Genomic DNA, 21074 nt, shown 5'->3' with positions numbered 1-21074 from the left:
TATGGGCACAGTGAAAAATGACAGGAAGGGCCAGTGTAATAATGCCTAGAGAGAAGGCAGGTTAAGAAGAGTACCCAGATGCAGCTACTGTATGTTTAGTATCTGACCAATCCATTTTGAGAGTGAAAGGAGCCACTGAAGTTAATAAAACCATATAACATCTGAAACTTTTATTTATGGACTGACAAATTGGTTTATCACACATTGGTAGGTAAAGTTTTGTTTAGTAACTTCCAAAAAGTTAAAAAATAACATATCTATGTGTCTTAAAACAAAAACATTTTTTTAACTTCTGTTGATTGTCCAAATATCAGAAAATATTACTCAGCACATATTCACATACTTTAACCAACTTATATTCATATCCATCCAGAAATATGTATATGAAGAATTCATTTCTTTCAATGTAGATTTTTAATTTTTTCATAAAATTTCTTACAATCTTCTTCAAAGTTGCATTTAGTGATCACCAAGTTTGAAACTATCAATGCCTTCAAACTGATTTTTCTCTTGTAACCATAAAATTTTAACTTGGAAGACACTATTACTTTAAGTGCTGCAGTACCTTGTAAATTTAGAGCAAATCCAGCTCAATGGACAAATTCTAACTAGTTTTTAATACAAAAAATAAATATTTCATCCCATATATTTTTTATATGTACTGTCATTTTGCACCCTTTCTTTGACACTTTTAAAAAACAAACATTGCCAAATAAATTGTCTCTATTAATGACCCTTAAATGTTTCTCCAAATTTGGGTGCTAGAATATAATCAGCGTTCCCAATCTCTTTCCATTGCCATACAGACATATAATTATCCAATTAAAAATAGGAGTCCTACCAAGACACTTGCCACAGATTGTTATTCCAATGCACAATTATAGAATTCCAAAACTAACTCTTCTCCACAATTTGAGCTCTCATCACTGAATTTGTTCAGTTTCTTTCTTTTGCAGGGATGTGTTTCAAGTTTTGTTTCCAATAATTGTGATTTTTTAAAAACTTCAAAAGTTGCTGTTTTTTACACTTAACTTGAGTAATTTGATTAAAGGTTTTCAACTGTTTTTAAACCAATGCAACCAAAATATGGAGGGTTTATTTACAAAGAAGTTTGATACTACTTTAGTATACTTGGAGATTTATAAAAGATATACTTATTCAGCATACTTAAATTGAGCCTCCGTTAAAGGCTCATACAGTTCTGATATCCAACTGATACAGCAGGTAGCTTAGGAAGAATAAACATCTGGAATAAATGGAATATAATAGAATGGAAGAAGAATCTAACCAGAATCATGTGAAAGGGTGGTGCTGGGGCCTGAGCTGAGATTGGGGAATGCTTCGTTTCTTGCTGCTCCAAAGCCACACGACTGGCTGCTTTCCTCCAGCCGTACCCAGCAGCCCTGACATAGGAGCAGAGGAGGCAGGCAGTTGCAGTGATACTGAGTTTTGCATCTGATGGGAGGATGCAGTAGACAAAGAAGGAAGAGTACTGGCAGGAGAGTGATGATGGGGATGCCTGAAGTGGAAGCTAAGGCATTTGGGTGTTCTCAACAATGGCAAAGAAATGATGGCAAGAAATAAGACACTTAGGGGGCATTTGGGGGGAGGGGGAGAAATCTATGAGTTGACACCAAAGTCATCAATGAAAGAAGATCGGGAGCTGGCAGAAACCAGAAAGGCTGGCTGGCTGGCTGGGAATAGAGTTTCAGAGCCTTGAGCTCTGAAAGTAAATATTTTTATTTCACGTTGTAAAAGTTAATCATCTGATTGTGACAAAGTGGGTTCCAACAGAATTCTAAATGCTTGCTTCAAAACAGGAACTAGAGATCTTCTCTATAATCCCAGCCACTCTTGCTCCCACCCAACCCCATGTCAAACATCAAATTTCATACATCCATGAAGGCTGCTAAGCCTACTTCATCACCAACATGCCCCATGGATTCAAGGAGACACTACATGATTTTAGAAATACCATCTCAGGAAACGGAGAGACCTCACTAGCAAATGCAGAAAACCTAACAACTGGATTTCTAATGTCTGCACTTGTTTCTCAGAGATTTACACTGAGAATATGGGGACAGCAAAAGACTCGTGAGATCATGGAATGTTAGACCTGAGGCCTTGGGTCTGTCTAAATCAAATAAGCAACAATAAGGACTGCTCTCCTTTACAGATAGATCCAGAGAGGCTGGAGCTGAGCTATCAGAGCTCAACAGAGTGGAAGGCAGCCTGGCATCCACAGCTCCTGACGCAGGTCCAGCACTCCTAGTGCACAGCATTTCTAGTGCACAGCATTCCTAAAGGTGTTTCCTGGATTAGCCCTGTGGGATCTCCCCCAGATGCCTCCCAAATAGGAACATGAGGGACACTGCACCTAACGACCCCAACTTTCCCCATGAAATAATCTGAAAACCATTTGGATTTCCATGATTCCAATGAAGGGGCAGTGATTCCTTCAAAAGGATGGACACTGGAATTGGATTAGATTATTTGCAAGGTTACCTTGGACTACCTCCCATGACTCAATGGTCCCTGTGCTCTGGGAAGTTAGATTTAGAAGACTAAGCCAGGACATAATCCCTGAAGAGCAACTGTACTGCAACATGAGTAACTCTAGAGAGTTCTAGAGCTCCTCCCGCAGCCACCCGCACTCCTCCGGAGCCCAAGTCCCACTGGACACTGCCCCCATCCTCTGGGAGCCCTTCTGCACACCTGCTCTCTTCCCCCAGGCCCCTCATCTTCCTCTACCACTGGGCTCACTCTTGTCCTGCCCTGCACTTGCTCTTCTTTCTGTCAAGATGCTCTTTTTCTGAGAGCTGACTGGGTAATTTGCTGGGCCTGTTGCAAATGAAAATGTACATTCCTTGGTCAAAAAAAACAAGAAAAAAGACTTTCCCTTTCCTCTACCACCTCTCACTTAACCTGTCATGGTGTTTTCATCTGTTATTTAATGTCACACTCCCTTGGTCATGGGGATTCTCAGCCATGAAGGGAGAGCGCAGCCCTTGTGTGGCACCTGGGGTTCTAGTCCACTGCACCTGCCCCACACACCTGTGCCCAGGGCCCCACCAGGTGGGAATGGGAGAGGGCAGCCAAGAACCTGTTCTAGGAAGGTGGCAGGAGGTAGAACCTGATGTGAGCAGAGGCTCTACCTCTTGGACTTCACTTGCAAAACACAACAAATTCAAAGAATAAATGACTAAGAATTTTAAGATGTGAGCTCAAAGCATTTAACTCCAAGTGTGGGGTCCTCCTGAGTGTAGGGCTATGTGTGACAGCACTGGTCATACTCCATGAAATTGGCCCTACCATGTGGCTACTATCTCCCTTCTTTTAAGTCTTTGCTCAAATGTTATCTTATCAGAGAGGCCTCCCCCTGACCATTTTGTATAAAATAGCAAACCACCTACCTTCCACCATTCCCTATCCCCCTCACCTTTTTATTTTTCTCTATAGACTTTATCACTACCTGACATAGACATTCTTATTTATTAAGTTCACTGTTTGTTAACTGCCTCTTCTGTTGTAAAATAAGCTCTATAGGGGAAGACAGTTCATTTTATTCACTGCTGGCTAATAATACCAGACATATGGCAGGGGCTTCATAAATATATGTTGAATAAATGAACAAATGGTTATCACAATGCATAACGACTAGTACAGATAAAAAGTATTACAGAATTTCAGGAAAGAATGAATTCTCTGTGGGCTGGTGCCCCTAGGACCACAGAAGATATGCAGCTCACATTTTAGAGAGGAGCTATCATAACCCACAACAATTGCTTTCTTTGAGGTTTGCCCAGTCACTCTGGGGTCGCAGGGAAGGCCCTTTGCAGGAGATGTCCTTGGCTGGAGAGTGGTTAGGACTGAGTCACATGGATGTGCTGGATGTAGGGCAGGATGAGGATGAACTCTTGGCAGAAGGGCTGGTACAAAGGCAGGCATTAAAGCGTCTGACTAGGATGGGGAGGGGTTTAGTCTGCTCAAAAGGAAAATATAGGGTCCAGGTTCCTGAGAAGAGTGGAAATAGTGTTATCAAAGATGGGAAGACAGAAAATCCAAGGCAAGAACACCCAAGTCCTCTTTGCAGGGCACAAGGAAACTGCTTTGGTTGGAGTAGGGAGTTATTTTACATGACTTTTTAACAAGTTACAAGATAAAATTACAATTCAGGAGCATCTCAAACCAGAATGTTTAAAATGATATATTCATAAATTTATTGCTGCTAGGCACACTTTTTATAAGACCCTAGTTTTTATATACTAGAGAACTAGAAGCAATGAAGCCCATGGTAATACCTTCTGTATTTTTTTTGCAAGCCCTAGCTTGCTGACTTTACAGCATTACATGTATCCTTAAATCAAATAAATATTTGTGCAACCTGTAAGTTAATAAATGGATGAATTCTGAAGCTAATGCTTTATATTCAAAATATAACTCTTCTCTTTATGTACTTTTAGGGATTCTCAAATTTGAGTTTTAGTGGCCAGATGTTACTTATTGAAATTGTTCCATAGTGCATGGGAGTTTTTAATTGTGTGAGTCTTTACTTTAAAGAACTCATAAGATATTTAATGAAAGATGTTAAACTTCATTCAAATCAGATAAAATGGGTAAGATGATATTTAGAAAGCTATTGTGAAAATCTTTTAAGTAAAAAATGATTATATTAAAAGCATGGTTATAAAAAGTCAAAACTGTTACAAGGGACTAAGGACATCACAAATTGATAAAATGGGCAATTAACCAATAATATACACACTCCAAACATGTGCCAAATATCAGAGCTCCAAAGTGTATGAAGCAAACATTGGCAGAATTGAAGGGAGAAATAGACACCTCTATAAAGATAGTAGGAGACTTTAGTACTCTATTCTCCATAATAGGAATAATAACCAGACAGGACACCAAAAAGGAAACAGAAGACTTGAACAACACTACAGACCAATTAGACCTAACAGACATACACAGAGTATGCCATCCAACAATAGCAAAAGACACTTTTTCTTAAGTTCACATGGAACATTCTCTAGGATATGTCAGACAACAAAACAAGGCTTAATAAATTTCAAAAGACTGAAATCATACAAAGTATCTTTTCCAATCACAATAGAAATAAACTAGAAATCAACAGCAGAAGGAAAACTGCAAATTTCACAGAAATGCAGAAATTAAACAACAGTTTTAAACAACCAATGGGTCAAGGACGAAATCACAAGGGAAATGGAAAAACATCTTGAGACAAACAAAAATGAAAGCACAACATACCAAAACACATGGAATACAGCAAAAGCAGTGCTAAAAGAAAAATGTATAGCTGTAAATGCTTACCACTAAAAGAGAAGAAAGATCTCAAAAAGCATTATTGCATATTTGCAACTTCATATAGTTGTACCTAGTGACACTGGTTCATTGGTTCATGATTATATGGGACCTTGGCCTTTCTTTTTTTTTTCTTACCTTTTTCAATCTCTAAGCCCTTTATATCTCAGCAGGTTTTCCAGGGCAGGGAAACAAACAGAAAGAATGTTAAGTAATGAGCCCAGAGGACAACACAGCAGCAGCGACAGCAGCCAGAGAGGTGTGGGGTTCACCTCTCTGGAATCTCCAGCCATATCTCCCAGGCTGAAATTCCACAAGAAACTCCCCTCAAGCTGAACTCCCAAAGATGGGCCCCTCACAGATGGAATTTCTCACAGACTGAACCCCCATAGACTGGACCCCTCACAGGCTATACTCCTCATGCCCTACCCAGGCTGCCTGTTCCTCTCTCTGCACTGCCCTTCAGCCTCGTACTCAGTCCCTACTGTGCTCCATGCACAGCACATCTATCTCTCCACCCAAGGTCATCTCTTACACAGGACTTTCCCCTGTGACCCAAAGTCCCTGCACAAACTTTGAGGGTCACAGTGGCTGTAGGTAATGATGGCTTCTTCACAAAGAGAACCATTAGAGAGACCAACTGTGTCTTATGTGTGTCTCCATCTCACCCATGCAATACTGAACCAAAATTACAGGCCCTGCAGGCTCTCAGTTAGTGTCTGCTGGGAACAAAGATAAGATTTTGGTAATTCATATGTAAATATATTAAGGTGTCTTAGTGAGAAATACTTTGTTTTTCTTCATTATTATGCTTGGCTACTTAAAAATACATTATGTTGGGAGTAATAATTTGTGTTCTAATTAAAACCACTTCTGGGAATACACTGTGGTGTGTTTTCCTTCCTATATATAACAATAATATTGTATTATCATATACAACAATAACAGTATTACAGCAGTAACAGTAGTATACCAGTATTACACTAGCACAACTCTTTTTGGGTTCCAGACCCGAATCCAATGTATGGGAGCTGGGGGAAGAGGGGGACAGGGCATTTCCCTTGTTGCATTACCCACTTATCCATCCCTTTACCCTCAGCTATCATTTATCTGTCATTTATCTTTACACACGCTTTTCCCCCTAACGAAAGGACACTGGTTCGGCTACTGTGCTGGTCCAGATTGCTGGCAGCAATACTAGTCTAGCAAGTGCCCCCCCTGCAGTCCACTGCCACTCATGTAAGGTAGAACTTGGCTACTAGGCAGTACAGCTGTGCTCATTTGTCAGCCCTAACCTGCACATGGGGTGAAGGCACAATCCACCCCATTAGGCCCTTGGGAATTCTGACATACAGATTTAAGTGTAAGGCTGCACTTTCTTCGTAATCTTCCCTGCCTCTGGTCCCACAGCTGCAGCCCTGGTCCTGAAACCACTAAATCCGGTTGGAAAAAAGAAAGTTGCAGTGATGTGGGGAAGAACTGTACAGTCACACTAGCATCCTCCCCCACTCTTTCTTACCCAGATCCCCTGGAAAAGCAGAGGAAACTATCCAGTGGGGACCCTCCCTTAGCCTCCCTCATGTTGAGTGGGAGCACAACCTTTGAAGGAGTGTAAGCCAGCCCCTCAATGCCTTTATCTACCCCCATTTCAGAGAGCCAATGTTTCAATAACCCATTCCAATTTTATATTAAACCACTGCTCTAAGGATGATATGCAACATGGTATGTCCACCTGGTGTGATGTCTCTTGGCTGAAGAGATGCAACTTGTTGGTCCAAATTGGTACAATATTTTCTGTTCCAACGCTTTAACGGTATTTTGAGCATTTGCGTCTACCACTGGGTATGCAAAGCCCAGTCTAGAATGAGTGTCTATTCCAGTTAGGACCCATTTATAGCTCCCAGGGCCTACTGGTATTGGTCCGATGTAATCCACTTGCCAGCTATGTGTGGAGCCTTCACACCAAGGAATTTTCCCCATAGCCAGCTGCAGTCTTTGTCTCTCTTGTTGACACACAGAATAGTTCTTGTTGGCATTCTGTGCCTCACAGGATGCAAGAATATGTCTATATTCAGCCCATCTCTGCTCTGCTGCAGCTCCCCCATATCCACTCATTTCATGGATGCAGGTGGCCACCTCAAGGAAACACACCAACAGGCCCACTTTGTTCCAACCACCTTCTGATCCTGGAAGGGGGCTCTTCTGATGGGCATTGACATGTCCTACTTTAATGTGTCCCTTAAATTCCCAGTGATTTCCATAGGGTTGCACCCCACATGGACATTCCTTTAATAATCCAGTTTTCCACTGCCCACCTACCTGACCACACAGGCCATTCACTACAGCACATGAGTCAGTAAAAATCCAAACATAGGGGCTTTTATCATTGTCCAATTCTTCTATCACTGCCAGGAAAATAGCATGCAGTTCAGCCCACTGAGCTGATTTGTTCTTACACTCCTCAACCAGAGTCTTGCCATCCACTGGTCTTAATGCAGCAGCTTTCCAAAAGGATGCTGTCCATTCATGGAACTGCCATCTTTAAACCAAGGAGTTCTTTGCTGTTCAGCTGATAGCTGTTGTAGGGCACACATCCCATGCAGCAAACAGTTCTGGCAGCTCATTGGGTGGCTCCAATGTTGGTCCTGGAGGAAAAGAGGCTACCTGCTCATGGATACGGTGTGGGCCTCCTTGCATTCCCCCAGCAGCCTGCTCCTGTATGAACCATTTCCATGTCATTATGGAACTCTTCTGGGCTCTGCCTTCCTTATTACAGTGTTTCTCTGACATCAGCCAAAACATTATGGGTATCTCAGGTTTCAAGATTATTTTATGTCCTTCAGTCATTGTGGCAGTCTCAATTAATGACCAACAGCATGCTAATAATTGTCTCTCAAATGGTGCATACTGGGCAAGAGCATCTGGAAATTCTCTGATCCAAAATCCCAATGGTCGCTGCTGGGAGGTGCTCATGGGCTTTTGCCACAAGCTCTAGCCTACATGGGTACGGGTGCAGACACTTCCAAAATTGTATCTGACTGGGATTATAAGGGCCCAAAGGTGTCAAGAGCCTTAGGTAATTCAGACATGGCCTGCTTTTGTTCAAATATAGCTTTCTTTCATGTAGTCCTATAGATGGGAGCTAGCAATATTCCCAGGCATGGAATATGCGTCCTCCAAAATCCAAGTAGACCAACCAAATGCTGGGCTTCTTGTTTAGCTCTAGGGGTGGGGAGTGACAGATGTTTATTCTTAGTCACTTGTGGAATATCCTGGCTGGCTCCTTCCCACCTTATTCCTAAGAATCTCACTGTGTGAGCAGGCCCATGGACCTTTGCTGGATTTATTAACCAGCTCCGGTTGGTCGTGTGTGTCACTACTGCATTCAAATCAGTCCGAGCCTGCTCTTCCATTTCCGATATTATCATAATGTCATAAATACACTGTATTCTTATACTCAAGACCTGCATCAAGTCCAAATCCCTCCTGACCAAGTTGTGACCATAAGCTGGTGAGCTCAGATAACCCTGTGGCAGCATAGTAAAAGTAAACTGGGATCCTTCCCACGTGAAGGCAAACTGTGACTGGCTCTTTTCAGAGATCAAGATGAAGAAAGCATTTGCAAGGAGAGTACTAGCCTCCTTCAGTCTGCTGTGTTTTCTGTTCAGTTGAGACCATGTCCAGAACTTCTGAGACGATGGGTGGCACAACTTTATTTAAATCTCGATAGTCTACTCCTAGTCTCCATGAGCCATCCACCTTCTTCACAGGCCACACAGGACTGTCATACAGCGAATTCGTGGGCACCAGCACTTCAGCTTCTAGCACGTCACTAATTGGAGTGGTGATCTCTTTTTGTCCCTCAGGTATTCTATATTGCTTCTAGTTAACCACCTGTGTGGGCTCAGGCAGTTCTAGAGGTTCCCATTAAGTGTGTCCAATTAAAACTGGCCTGAGGGCAGGCTTATATGCCTTCTCTTTTACAGTATCAGGTAGGGGAAGCAATCCCCAGACATAATATCCATCCCAATAATACATTCAGGTAAAGGAGATGCAACCACATCACACAAAATATGCTCAAGTTCCCCAATTTTCATCTAGACTTTCACCTTAATCCCATCAACTGTTGCATCTCCATATCCTCCCAATCTAACTTTAGCCCCTTAGAAGACTTCAACATGTTCGGAATCACAGTCCATTGGGTTCCTGTACCAAGCAGTCACAGGAAAATTTCTTCCCCTCCCCCTGGATATTCTACCCACACATGTGCAAATGGCCTCAGGTCCCAAACTGGGGGTATGGCCAGAAGACCCTGACCTTTTTGTCAATCTTTAACTTGATTAACCCATCTGACCACCAACTCCAGGGAATTCCTGGTTAGGTTTCTCATTGTAATCTTGGCCTTCAGGCTTTTAAATTCCTCCAAACTGGGGTAAATAAAGCAGACTTGTTTGGGCCTCTGTAATGTTGGGGAAATAATAGGGGGCCCTACTGGCCCACCCAGTCTCTGGTAGTGCTACATTAACACCTTTTTTTCAACTCCATCGCTGTCTGTTTTATTCATCCTATTTTTCAATAACAACCTGAAGAGTTCCACTCTGATGGACTAAGTCCCTTGACTCTTTCCTTTGTCCCTCCTCATTTTCTTAATTACTTTAATGCTCTTGTGGGGATCAGTAAGAGCCATGCAGGAAAGATGAGATAACTAATCTGGTAAGACTTCTCGAACTGTTGTTCAACTTTGTAGCAGCAAAGTTACATTGGGTGCCCACGTAACAGAAGCCCCCTTAGTCACAGTCACCATAACCTATGTGTAACAGGAATATTCAGTGGGTGAATATCTTAGTCATCATAAAAGCCAATGCCACATGGCTTGCATATGAAGCATATCAGCTGCTTCATCTGGGGTGTTCCATTTGGCATTTATAGGGGGAGCTGGGCAGTCCCCCTTCTCAGGATAAACAGACCTCACAGTGGCTTCCATCCAGTCCACCAGGCCAGCTGTTACCTCAGGAATAACCTCCTTTGTGTCTGGATCACATACTGCCATCTGTGATTGTCTAATACTGTCCTGTGGGTCCCGCATCAGCCCAAACCTGCTCTTCCATCCTGAAGCCTTCAAAACCAAAGATACAGCCCCCAAACTGGTTACTCTCACAGTCCATTTTAGTAAAGGTTCTTCAAGAAGCTGGTGATACCAGTCCATAAAATGAGCCAGTTCCTTCATACCATATCCCCTGGTTTTAGTCATTTCCTGGTTTTTGCCTCCTCCTACATTAACTATGTTCTTGGTGACCAGAGGTCTTAAAGGTACTTCCTGTTGCTCCAACATAATTTTTCCCTTTCTAGGTAGCTTTGAGACTAACAGCTAAAGCTCAGACTAACCCAGAACAGCTTGGTTCAGTATCAAGGCCTGACCCAGCGATTTCTTTTATTTCAATTTGTCCATTACATACAACAATAACCAGGTAATAGTATATTTAGCGTGCTTCATATTAGTTTGCATTTCCTTACATATCCAATGAGCCAACTCCTTAGGAGTTGGATCCACTGCTATTTTTAAATTCCACTGGTAACTATTACCTTTAATAACTGATTGCAGCACAGCTGCTGTTTCATACCATGGGTGACTGGGTCGCCATCCAAACTGCAAACGTTCCTTACCCCTTGCCCTTTCATTCTTTCTCTTCAAATAACCACATATTTCCAGTCTAGTAAAATCCCACTTCTGATACCAAATGGTGTGTTTTTCTTCTTATGTATAACAATAATATTAATCATACAGCAATAACAGTACTACCGCAGTAAGAGTCGGACAACAGTGTAATAGTAGTACAACTCGTCTCAGGTTCCTGGACCCAATTCTAATGTGTGTGTATGTTGGAAAGCGGGGAGGAATCTTCCCACAGGCACAACACCAAGCAATTCTTGAACACCAGCAGGGTGTCCAAGAACTCAACTTAATTCTAACACTCTCTGCACAGAGACAGCACCACAGTCACCAGATTAAGGGCTCCATCCTACAAGACTGCCTTCCACCCCCACCCCAGACACCCATCACAAGCCCCAGTTACCTGTGCTTATGACCTACCTGCTAGATTGGAGGTTCCCATCACCTCTCCTTTAGGTTTGATTAATTCATGAGAGCAGCTCACAGAACTCAGGAAAACACATTTACCAGTTTTATAAAGGATACCATAAAGGATACAAGTTAATGGTCAGATAAAGAGATACACAGGGCATGGTCCCAAATAAAGGAGCTTCTATCTTCAATGGAGCTTGGGGCCTGGCTTGGTGGCACATGGGAGTGTTTTGGTTCACCAAGCACAGAAGCTCTCTCCAACAAAGAAGCGAGATCCAGGAGAGCAATAAGCTCTTCTCGGGGGTTTTTCTGAGAGCTTCATTGCAGAGTCATAATTGATTAAATTATTGACCATTGTATGATTCAACCTCCAGCCCCTGCCCTTGGGTGGGGTTCAAAAGTCTCTCATTAACATGACAAGACACCCATTTCCCCTTTAAGACTGCAGTGTTTTCAGGAACTATGGGCAAAGACTAAATATACCTGGGAAATATGCATTTCTTATGACTCATGATATTGCACACTATATGAATAACACTGGCAACCCCTACAAAAAGGTATCTGTTCAATCGGCTTCATGAACAAGCCAGTGGAGTAAATAAACCATGTTTCTCTTGGAAGATACATGGATTTTCATGTCTTGGACTACTCAGTAATAAAATGAATATTCTTTAGAGAAAGTGTGTTTAATCATCAGTTTTTCAAACTCAGCAGTTAACCAGTTGTACATATCTTAATGCTATGATTAAATGAAGGGAATATTAGAAATATTTGTATGTATTTGTATCTCATGTGGAATATGCACAAGGCAGCAAATCACAATACTGGTAAAATATACTCATCCATTCCTTCCTGTGAATGAATTAAGATTGCTTTAGTGATTTCCTGTGATATTATTTAGTAAACTTTTTTTCCCTCTCACAAACTATTACAAAATGCAGGCATTTCCTACTAAGCTCTGCTTTTAAAATATTTATTGAATCATAAGTAATAAATATTTCCAGGTACACTGAACTATTCATATTGATATTACCTACAAGATTTTTCCCTAGAAACGGTTATCAGTGTACTACATCACACCGGTTAAGCATATCCACTGGGTTACTCACTAGCTTGGGTAAATGGTTCAACCTTTCTGTTCAGGTTCTTCATGTCAAATCAGAATAACTGTCATCCCTTAGTTATTTGTAAGGATTAAAGGAGTGAATAAATAAATGTTAACCATTATTCGTTTTATATGTAATCACATTAATTGAACTTAAATATATTAAGTGCCTACCATAATGGGCAAGGACCTTTCTAGCAGAGGTAAATTTTTTGATGGTGACAAGGCTATAGTGAACAATCCAGTTGGGGAAGAGGATGAGGAATGAATGTGTGTATGGCAGGATGTGGTGGGGGAGCTGCTATCCCCCACAGGGGAGTTGGGAAATCTCAATGAAAAGATGAAATGTGACAGAAATTCAAATATTTCTTTCATTCCATGAGAGCATTAAGAAATCTGAGGGAAAGTGTTCCAGGCAGAGAGAAAAACAGGAACAAAGTGGTACAGGCTTGGTGTGTCTGAGGAACAGCAAGACCAGTCTGGCTGCAGCTGAATGAGATAACAAGAGAAAAGTAGGAGATGAGGTCAGAGAGGTCACCAGGGGGGCCAGGACATGAACTGCCCTGGAGGTTGCTCTGAGAACTGGGCTTTTTACTCTGAGATGGGAAGTAAATGGAAGTTTTCAACAATGACATGAGGAACTCTGGCTAACATGCTGAGAAAGAATGGTGCAGTGTGGGAAGCTTAGGGAAGAACTATATATAAAATTAGTTTTATATATGATGGTGACTTGGACCAGGAGGTAGCTCTGGAGATGATGAGAAAGTGGCTGGATTCTCAACAGGATCAAGTTGGTGACTACAGGATTTACCAGTAGATGGGGTTGTAGGATATAAGAGACACAAAGATAACTCAAGATTGACTGTGGGTTTGTTGGCCTGAGCAACTGGAAGAACAGTTACCATTTGCTAAGACGAGAGAGACAGCAGGAAAAGCAGATTTTGAGAAAAATGCAGGAGTTTATTTTGGATCTGGTAAGTGAGAGATGTTTATTACTCAGCCAAGTGGAGCTGTTGAACAGACAGTTGGATATACAAGTCTGGATTCACGAAAGGGTTCCAGACAATGTTATAAATTCAGGAGTAACCCTCATATAGAAACACTTAAGTCTTACCTAAAATATGATATAATTCAACAGGGAATATAATCACTTTCTTATAAAAAAAAAAAGTAATTCTGGTGTTCCTTTAAATTGTATCACCCTGAAGGTTACTTTATATCCTATGTTGTTATAAATGAGAAAGGGGAGGAGCTGGGGGGGGTGTCCTTTATCATCTCCAGATATATAGACGAATGTTCCACAATGAAAGTCAGATTAGAGATTAACTCTGAACAAAATGATTTCTCATCTGTAACATATCTGCATGTCATACTGACCTCACACTATCTAAAGAAGAATGTTCCAAAAAATAGCATTCTGAAAAAAAAGATATTTATCCAAAAACCCAAATAAAATTTAAATATAGACCTCTATAAACAATCAAGTCTCTTCTGCTGCAGCAGTACAGGGACAAATATGCTAAAGTACTCAGAACTGAAATAGCAATTAGCTAAGTAATAAAATTAGAGTGGGGAGCAGCCCCTATTATATCTGAGTTGTCAGTGCCCAAGATGATGTTTCCTAGGAAACCAAAAACCTCCCAGGCATAAACATTGTGAAACAGTTCCTCCAAAATGTTGTATTCTAGATCCTTCTCAAGTATTTAGAAATCAAGAACTTTCTAAGCTCTCCCCAAACCCCAAACCCAACCTTCAACTGAGCTAGACAGAAAAGATAACTATTGAGACTTGCCAACAAAAACTACAACACAACAACAAAAATAACAATAAAGCCCACAAAATCCTCAAACCAAACCAAAGATTTTCCCAATGTTATATACTGGTACATCAAGGATTTTCTGCCATTGCTTTTTCTTTTTCTTTTTTGTCATTGCTTTTTTAAAAAATTGCACTGATTTAGATAACCAATGTAGGAGAGAAGGATAAGAGAGAGCCAGTTTGAATTTTCAAAATATCTTACATGAAGCATTTTGAAGAAATATGACATTAAAATACACTTATTATTTAGGACTAAACTATGAAAGTTTTACCAAATAGAATTCCTATGGTAAATTATAACTGAATTAATGCAAACTGCAGATGACATGACTGTTTAAACAGAAAATGTGAAGAAATCCACAAAACTACTATTATAACTACTAAATGATTCTAGCAAATTATAGGTTAAAGCAGAAAAAGCAATTATTTTTTTATATAATAGCAGCTATCCACTAGAAAGATGATACAAAAACACATTTATAATAGGACCTAAACAAGGAAATACTTCAGAAAATTCGACAAAGATATGGAAGGCTTACATGTTGAAACTACAAAACATTAAGAGAAATATAAGATCTAAATAAATGGAGAGAATGATCATGTTTATGGATGGAAAGGCTATATGTTTTAAAGTTATCAGTTGTTTCCAAACTGATATACAGAGTCAATGTAATCCCAAACAAAATCCCCACAAGTATATTTGTAGAAAAAAAAAAGATAAGCTGATTGTAAAATTTACATGAAAACTCAATTTATAATGCCCAAAACAACTTCAAGAAAATAATAACAAGTTAGAGGACACCACTACTTGATTTTAAGACTTAGTAGAAAACTACAGTAAAAAAAGACAGTATGGTATTGACAAAAGGGCAGACACACAGAATGGAATAATGAGTCCACGAATTAACCCAGCCACATATAGTCGATTGATTTTTGACAAAGGGGCCAAGATAATTTACTGGGAAAAGTCTCTTAACAAATGGTACTGAAAACTGGATATCCCTATTGAAAGAAGAGAATATTATCTTTACTTCAATGACCATACATAAAAATTAACTTGAAGCTGATCTTGAAATGGACCTAAGTGGAAAAGCTAAAACTATAAAAACTTCTAGAAGAAAAAAAATCTGCAAACTTAGGTAGGCAAAGACTTCTTATATAGGACACAAAAAGCACAAAACATGAGAAAATAAATTGATAAGTTGAACTTTATTACCATTAAAATTTTTCCTACTCAAAAGGTACCTTTAACAATTATGTGGTTACTTACATATGACACCAAGAGCATAAGTGACAAATGACAAAAGCAACTGAACTACATCAATATTAAAAACTTGAAAGTTGCAAATGATATCTACAAGAAAGTGAAAGGAAAATCCATAGGAGAAAATATTTGTAAATCATATATCTAATAAAGGCACTTGTATATAGAATATATAAAGAAGTCTTACAGTTCAAAAATAAAAGACAAATAACCCATTTAAAAATGCATAAGGTATCTGAATAACATTTCTCCATATAAGATATACAAGTGGCCAGTAACATGAAAAGATGCCCCACATCTTTGGTCATGAGGGAAATGCAAATCAAAACTTCAATGAGATAACACTTTATAACCACAAAGATGGCTATCAATAGAAAGACAGATAATAAATATTAGAGAGGATGTGGAGACACTGGAACCCCTATACACTGCTCATGGGATTGTATAATAATACCCTTTGGAACACACTTCAGAAGTTCCTCAAAATGTTAAACATAGACTTACCATTTGACCATTTGACCCAGCCATTCCATTCTTAGGTATATACTCAAGGAAAATGAAAACATATCTCCACAAAAAAATCTGTACATGAATATGCCTAGCATCATTATTCATAATAGCCAAAAATTAGAAATAACCTAATTGTCCTTCAGCTGATAAATGGATAAATAAAATGTTGTATATTCATATAATTGAATTTTATTTGGTAATAATGGAATAATAAAAAGGAAGTGCTGATACATGCTACAACACAGATGTCTTGAAAATGTTTAATGAAAGAAGCTAGTCACAAAAGACTGCATATTTATATTTAATGATTCCATTGATATGAAATGTTCAAAATATGCAAATCCACAGTGGTAAGTGGATGGGGCTGGAAGAATTGGGAGTGATTGCTAATGGGTTATGGGTCTCTTTTGGGTAGATAAAAATATTCTAAAGTTAGATTGTGTGATGGCTGCACAACCTTGTGACTAAAATAAAAACCCCTGTAGACTTTAAAAAGGTGAATTGTATGGTATGTGAATTATATCTCAATGCCATTATTTTTTTAAAGGCACCATTAAAAAACAAAAACAAGCTACAGGATGGGAGAAAATACTCATATTACATATATCTGAGAATATATAAAGAACATTTACAACCCAATATGATAATACTCCAAGAAAAGTGAGGAGAAGAGTTGAATGGACACTTTACCAAAGATTACAAATGGCCCATCAAGACAAAAACACATGATCAATATCATTAAACACTAGGGAAGTATAAATTAAAGCCACTATAAGATACCACTACACACCCATTAAAATGGCTAAATTGAAAAGGTGTTGAAGAGCATGTTGAGCAACAGGGACTTACATAGACTGTTGACAAAACATAAAATGGTCTAAAACCACTTTAGAAAAGTGACAGTTTCTTAAAAAGTTCAACACATACTATTTGGCCTACTCGTTCTACTCCTAGGTCTTCACCAAAAACACATCCACACAAAGGCTTGCACATAAATGTTCAAAGCTTAATTCATAATAGTCCCAAACTGGAAATAACCCAAACGTCTAGTAACAGTAAATGGATTAAATGTGAAATATCCATGAAAAAGAAAAAAAGAAAAACCTACTCAGCAATAAAAAAGAACAGTCTCCTGTTCATGCTCTTACACGGATGAATGTCAGTAATTATGATGAGTGAAGTAAGCCAGACACTGAAATGTACATACTACATAATATTTTAGAAAATGCAAGATAATCTCTAATGAGTGAAAATGGCTGCCTGCATGTAGGAGAGACGGAGGGGAAGATTTCAAAGTGCCACAAGGACTCTTAGGGTCATGGACATTTTCTGTTCTTGATTGTGGTGGTGGTTTCACGGTAAGATTCACATCCATCACTGAACTGTTCAGTTTAAATGGATGCAATTACTATTAATTACACCTCAATAAAGTTGATTTTAAAAAAGTAATGAGAACCAATGAAAAAAATTTATACAACAGCCTACAATTAGCATATCCAGCGTGTGTATAAATAAAGCCTCTAAACTGCTTAATGGTGCATGTAAACCGATTTTGCCTTAGGTACTTCCAGCACTCATTGCCTCTAGATCTGACTTTCATGATTAACTTGCCTGACAACCTCAAACAGTGCCCTCCCCACCAGCCCAACCCCTCTCTGATTAATACAAATTTGGAATGAGTGTGGTCCACATTACCATACTTTTAGATGCTTTTAGGATAATTGCAAAAAAGAGGAGCAATCCATGATAGAAAAGCTCAGGGATGGGGTGGGAACAGGACTGCCGCAAGACAGCTTCCAAACTTTATCCTAAGGTTTGTTTCGTTCCTCATACTTTCATGCTCACATGACAACCCATCTTTACATGAACTTCTGCTGATAAGTATACAAGTTGCTTAGAAAGGTAGAATTCAAATCTGCTTTATCTGTATCTCATAAAATTAAAGACCTCTGCAGAGACATACTGATGAAATGATATAGATGTCCATAAAGAAGCCAGTCTGTATTGAGGACTTTTTATGACAAAGTATATCCCACACATTTTTCCCATTCAATACTCATTATAAATATTATTACTATTATGTAATTTTTTTCCTATTAAGGAAACTAATATTCAGAAAAGCCCAGTTTTTTGCCCAAATTCACCAGCTAGTAAGGGGCAGAGCAGAGATTTATATATTGGGGTTGCTTTCAACTGAATTATTTAGTGGCAGTTTCCTAGAGACCTTAAAGCAAGTGACTGTATATAACTTTGGCTTGAAGCATTATTATTATTTTTTGCATCAACAATAAAAAAGCACACATTTAAATACACTGACATTCTGTTTTGTCACCAAAATGTCATATTTTTCCTTTTGGGCTATCAGTATTTAGGGGGACAAAGAAGCAGGTGAATACCTGCTTCTTTAAGAACAGACTCTACATAACAGTCATGAGCTGCTGGCTAGTATTCCAGATTTAGGGGAAGCTATTGCTGTCAAGGAAGAACCAGGAGTGTGGCGAACCATAAAACAGACAGGAGAGCACAGCACTAGGAAAGACTGCATTAAATCTCTGGGAATTAATGTGGAAGCAGCAGTCAAACTGTTAAGCGGTCAGTCTCATGGCTGATGATAACACACAAAACTGTAAAACTGCAGGACACCACCCAGGACAGTCATTCGACAGAGAAAAACCATCCACATGCTTCGGATTTAGACACTTGAAAAGTTACATAAAAATATCATAACCTACTAACAATCTTAAAGGTGATGAAAGATTAAATAAATGTATTGATGAACACTTATTTGCATCCTAACCTGACCCCACGTGAATGTGCTGTTTAAACATTCATGAGGAAAAAATAGATGAAAAATAAATTGTTTGCCTAACTATCATTTTTCTAAATACCTTGGCAAAATGAAATCTAAAAATCATTAATAACTAATGAAATTTAGGTATATATTCCGATCAACCAAAATCCTCTTTAGTCATTATGCTCAAAAATATATTGTTCCAGAATTTCTTTACTCAGGTCATGGTTAAAGTGTAACACACTTCTGCAGTTTCCATCACCTCATTCTAATAAATTTAGTCCTGGGACACTCCTCGAAATTATATCAATTAGAGCAAAATACATATGTGAGTCAGGAGGCTGATTTTGCTTACATTTTAAAGAACACATGTTCAAGTCAGGTCTCCACCTAAATACTCAGCTTTCCTACTTCTTCCCTCTTCTGGTAATCTCCAGTGTTCCTGGAATGCAGAGGTAATCTAATGGGGTGATAATGCCATGGTCTGACCCACCTAGACTTGTCTTCTGTCTGGCATGAATTCCAGTTCAGTCCCATGTGCATTTATGTGCCAGCAGAAGGCTGCAAGGCAAGGGACAGGCACACAGCTGCTATCTGCTGCCCTCCCCAGCAGCCCTGGAAATTAAGACAGGAGTGGGAGTTTCTCCTGGAGACAAGAACAGAGTGTACTTCACTGCGGGCCCACTGAAGTTTTCTTAGGAAGCAACATGTGGACCTATCACATTAAAAAGCAAGAGACACATCCTCAACACAGTGCCCTGCAGTGTCAGCCCGTCCGGCGTGAGGGCGCCACATGTGCAGTCCAGCCCGTGGCTGCAGACTAGACCGGGGTGGCCTGCAGACCCCCGTGTTTGGCCCACTATCTCTAGATGGATACATGCACCTCCAACCTCCAAGGTTCACACCACTCCTATGTCTTACATGGCTCACCTACATTAGTCTATTTTACCACCTGGCTATTTAGACATTTGGGTTTGCAACCCTTGGTCTACCCTCATCAATTCAGCAAGGTACTTACAGCTGCATGACCAAGTATAGGTGGTTTGGGCTCTCATAAATGTCTTCCAGGGCAACAATGTTTTCATGCTTAATTCTAAAAGAAAAAAAAAAGACACACAGGATGTAAGTGCAATTAGGCATGAAAATTTGTAAAACACATTAGAGCAAAAGGTTCTAAGATGACATAATGTGATGTATAAGACTCTTCATGATCTTGTCCCCAGACTATCTTCCAGACCAGTCTCCCAAAGATCCCCTTTGCTCCCCTCCATTCCTGAGGCTCTGTTCCCCACAGGATAGTAACACTGCATTAACTAGTGTTGCTTCATGTATACCCCAGCTTCCTTGCATTCATTCCTGTCAATCACAGGAATGGGCCAAACCATGGAAATCCTACTATTTTTCAGAGCCCAACTCAAATGGCTGAGCCCCATGGAGAATTGAATTGCTCTCTCTCCTGCAGGCTTACAATGGCCATCATAGACTGGCCTGAACAAACAGTTAGTTCACTGTGTGCACATCTGTCCCCATAACTGGTGTGATGTTCCAGGGACCTGTTTCACTGTCATGTTCATGACTCTAGCACAAGCAAAGGAAAACCAGATTGATCCCCTCTTCGGGTTTGCAGTTACCATCACCGAAGGTTACATGAGCACCAGAAGGAACTAGACTGGGTGCTCTTCACAGTGTGGTTTGCAAATGGGTAGCACCAGCATCTCTGGGCACTTGTTAGAAATGCAAATTCTCGGGCCCACCCTTGTCATACAAATTCAGAATTCCTAAGAGTAGGAATCAATTTTAATAAGATCCTCAGACAACTGTATGCACAACACAGAGCTGGAGAAATCTTGCTCTAGACCAGTGCTTCTCAACCTCAGCAGGCACACAGATCACCTGGGATCCTGACTGCATGGCCCCGTCTCTCTCAGTGGGTCCAGGTGGGGCCTGGGAATCTGAATTTCCAACAAGTTCCCAGGAGATGGTGGCTGCTGCTGCTCTGTGGACTGCATTAGAGTAAGAAGATCTAATTACAGAACCAAGCCAGAAGGAAACAGCCCTGTACAGGTGGTTTGGGCTCTCATAAATGTCTTCCAGGGCAACAATGTTTTCATGCTTAATCCTAAAAGAAGGAAACAGCCCTGTTTCCTTCTGCTGGCCCCTGGCACTACCCATTAACAGT

The 21074-nt window shown here is 40.0% G+C and overlaps 1 protein-coding gene and 1 long non-coding RNA gene across 12 annotated transcripts in view; one reads left to right on the top strand and one right to left on the bottom strand.

Annotated features, from left to right (window-relative positions):
- The window catches only part of CAMK1D (calcium/calmodulin dependent protein kinase ID), a 433891-nt gene that overhangs the window by 149018 nt on the left and 263799 nt on the right, over nt 1-21074 (bottom strand). For all 11 annotated transcript variants that reach the window (XM_073229294.1, XM_073229295.1, XM_073229297.1 and 8 more), the window contains one exon: nt 19914-19988. In XM_073229294.1, coding sequence (XP_073085395.1) covers nt 19914-19988 — 75 coding nt within the window. The remainder of the gene's footprint in view (nt 1-19913; nt 19989-21074) is intronic.
- The window catches only part of LOC140847852 (uncharacterized), a 60158-nt gene that overhangs the window by 31191 nt on the left and 7893 nt on the right, over nt 1-21074 (top strand). The gene's annotated exons all lie outside the window — the stretch shown is intronic.

Source organism: Manis javanica, chromosome 2, assembly GCF_040802235.1.
Source record: "Manis javanica isolate MJ-LG chromosome 2, MJ_LKY, whole genome shotgun sequence".
NCBI lineage: Eukaryota > Metazoa > Chordata > Mammalia > Pholidota > Manidae > Manis > Manis javanica.
Note: the sequence above shows the minus strand (reverse complement) of the source record. Positions and strands in the feature narration are given on the sequence as shown.